The sequence below is a fragment of the Rutidosis leptorrhynchoides genome, chromosome 5, assembly GCF_046630445.1.
Source record: "Rutidosis leptorrhynchoides isolate AG116_Rl617_1_P2 chromosome 5, CSIRO_AGI_Rlap_v1, whole genome shotgun sequence".
Taxonomy (NCBI): Eukaryota; Viridiplantae; Streptophyta; class Magnoliopsida; order Asterales; family Asteraceae; genus Rutidosis; species Rutidosis leptorrhynchoides.
Window position 1 is genome coordinate 374,052,255 of NC_092337.1, and position 3,105 is coordinate 374,055,359.

The 3,105-nt window shown below is 34.5% G+C and overlaps 1 protein-coding gene across 1 annotated transcript; it reads right to left on the reverse strand.

The window, feature by feature from the left end:
- Positions 1–255: 255 nt before the first annotated feature.
- LOC139848338 (F-box/FBD/LRR-repeat protein At1g13570-like) lies at positions 256–2,613 on the reverse strand. Its single transcript, XM_071838067.1, has 5 exons — positions 2,476–2,613; positions 1,413–1,999; positions 1,229–1,336; positions 984–1,148; positions 256–903 (listed from the first exon to the last, which is right to left on the reverse strand). Exons 2-5 carry the CDS (start codon positions 1,986–1,988, stop codon positions 526–528), a joined length of 1,227 nt encoding a protein of 408 aa, XP_071694168.1. The 5' UTR covers positions 1,989–1,999; positions 2,476–2,613; the 3' UTR covers positions 256–525.
- Between the last annotated feature and the right edge of the window lie 492 nt (positions 2,614–3,105).

The following is a 3,105-nucleotide window of genomic DNA, read 5'->3' on the forward strand; positions in this document are numbered from 1 at the left end:
CATAGATAAACTATTGGTATTTGTAATTATTTCGTGATGATATTCATTCTCGACAAGTATTATTTGGTCAACTTCAACACAGGTCTCCCCTGCCCACAACGAAAGAAAGAGCTCAGAAAATCGGACCTTTATGTAGTTGCAACTTGGTATGCAACATAAAAATATGCATTTCTCATCAGTTAATAATTATAAAGTGTTCTCATCACCCACAACTTTATGACGGTTTCTTTAAACAAAACACCCATAAAATATTAAACTTTGAATTTTTAAAGAACCCATCAAAGTTAATGCTTTAAAAACCTACAGGGGCGTACCCAACTTTGTAACTAACACGAGCACCATGAGCCAAACTGGAACACAAATGTACCTTGTGAAGATTAGAAATATCAAAACATTTATAGCGAATAGATAACACAAATAAAACGCAAAAGTTTCGAGTACCAATTTAATTGCATCTATATGGCTGGAAGGATTATAAAGGCAATTTACAGGGAAACAAGTAGCAGTCAACACTTTCGCCTGAAGTTATACTAAACCAATTGCATCTCTCCATGTAGCCTGCATTCGAAAATCACGATGTAAAGTGATTTCTACCACCGGGGATGCATGTGGACAGCTAAGCAAAATGTTTAACATCTCCAATTCTTTATCCTCTGCAACCTTATAGTTCAGGGATATCCTCAATGTCTTCAGCACAGGTGACTTGACCAACATAAACTTCACAAACTCCAGCTCAGGCTTCTGAGTACCAAGATTTTCAATCTCTAACTCGTTCAGAGTCTTCAACTGAACATCTGAATAATGTTCACCTATATCCAATTCTTTATCTTCGTAATCTTCATCTACATCTGATTCTTCATCTTCATAATCTTCACCTACATCTGATTCTTCATATGCATAGGTCTGCACAAAGGGGTATTTCATGTGTCAGTGCATTTTGACATGAAAAAACAATACGAGATAAAAAAAAATTTGGTCCTTACGGATAGCTTGATTTTCTCCACGTTTGGAGAAGCTCTGAACAAAAGAGCAAGAAAAGGCATCCCAAAGTAAGAGTGTCCGCACAAAAGAACATCGTCTAAACAGATGTATTTGAGCTTATATAATGAGGTTGGAAGCTTTCGTGGATGCTCGCCTTCACAAAAACACTTATACCATACACCAGAATAAGAATTAACCATAACGAAAATAATAATCTCAAGTTGTAAAGTAAAGTAAAATATATTACCCGAATACCGAAAAGGTCAATAGTTAAATTTTCAATCACAGGCAAACACTCAAATAGCTCAATGAGGCCAGACTTGTCGTCACTGCAAATAAGATCATGTGCTTGAAGCTGCAAAAACTTATACTATTCAGATATGTGATATAATCCTTTATAAGATGAATATAGTAGTAATTAAGAACTTTACCAGACTTAATGTTTTGAGTAATGGACACTTGGATAGAAGATGTACAAGTGTTGACTTAAAGATTTCTATATGATCTATCTCTAAGGTAGTAATGCTACTAAAGCCATCGAATGTAAGTTGTGGCTGAACATGACACTCATCAAGATGTAGGTCAGTTAACTGATGCAACGAGAAGACATCTAAGGGTATCCTGCACAAATAACCCAAACAAAGTTTCTTGACAGTATTCATTCTTGACAAACAATGAATTATATGGTCCACTTCAACACAGGTGTCAGACTCCACCATGGAAAGCGAGAACTCTACTATCGGACCTTGATGTTGTAGCAGAACTTGGTATACAGCATTGAAAAGAGATTTCTCATCAGCTGCCACTTGAAAAGTATCCTCATCAAACTCAAGTTTTGGAATTTTAGTCCAATTGTACCTCCATTCTTTAGAGAGAACACTTGTCCTGGCGGCATCTCGAAAAGGTATAAGACATAGGATGGTTTCTATTATATTTGGAGCAAGGGTGCTGAGTCTATCTAGAGGCAAACGTTGAATTTTCATCGCAGAAAATTCTTGTTGGGACATACTATTTAAAACTGCAAAAATCAATTCAACATAACTGCATTTCAGTCCTAGGGTTTATAAACATATATGCGTATATAAAATAAAATTCAGCATATAAATAAAAGATTATGTTTAATACATAAATGCATTTCAGTGCTAGGTTTCATATATATATGCATACATCAAATCAACATAGATAGCATTTACGTTTAAAACACATAAGCATAAACAGAGTTTTAACTCAAGACAATTGTTAAGCACATCAACTCTAATACTGCTAAAAATTCATCAAATATATTGTGTTTCATAACAGTTGCAACTTATTAAATGAATAATCAAAGATTAACTTAGTTTACTGACATAACCTCGTGTAATCTATTATTATTACTAGAAATTACAAGTTGCAAAACACACGCACCATCAGACGATTTATTTGATATCTCAGACATTTTCAAAACCCTAATTTTGAACAAATATCAAACAATTGAAAAAATGTATCGAATTTTACCTTTTTCATACACAAGGAGGAGGGAAAAGATGGTTGCGACGGAAGGAGAAGGGTGGGTGATGGTGGCGCGGTGACGGTTATATACAGCGATTTAAAGGAGAAATTAGAAATTAGGAGGACAACAATAATCAAACAAATCCAACTCTTTAAATGGAAAATGATATTAAAAAGTACGGTAGATATTATAAAAAGCTATATTTCCAAATACAATCTTAATAAATCCACATAGATTTACTAAACTGACATTAATGATATGGTACACAAGTTTTTTACTACTACAATTTATTGTAGGGACATTATTGAAAAATATCAACAAAAGTGTGTGGATGTATAAAATAAAAATGTTTTTTGAATGAAATTTTGAACAACAAGAAAAGATACTCCGTATTAAAAAACTGTATATATATACTTTATATTTTTTTTTAACGCCTATTTTTTGACATCAGTAGATCATTTTTCAACCACCCTCATCATTTGCATGTAACACACACGTCCGGACGGCAACCCGAATCCGATCGACGCTACCCGGGAACACATCCATTCGGGCAATAGTCCGGGTAGAGGTCCGTGAACGAATCCGGTAAAACCTCCCTATAGGGTCAATACATACCACCATTATCGGTGTTCAAT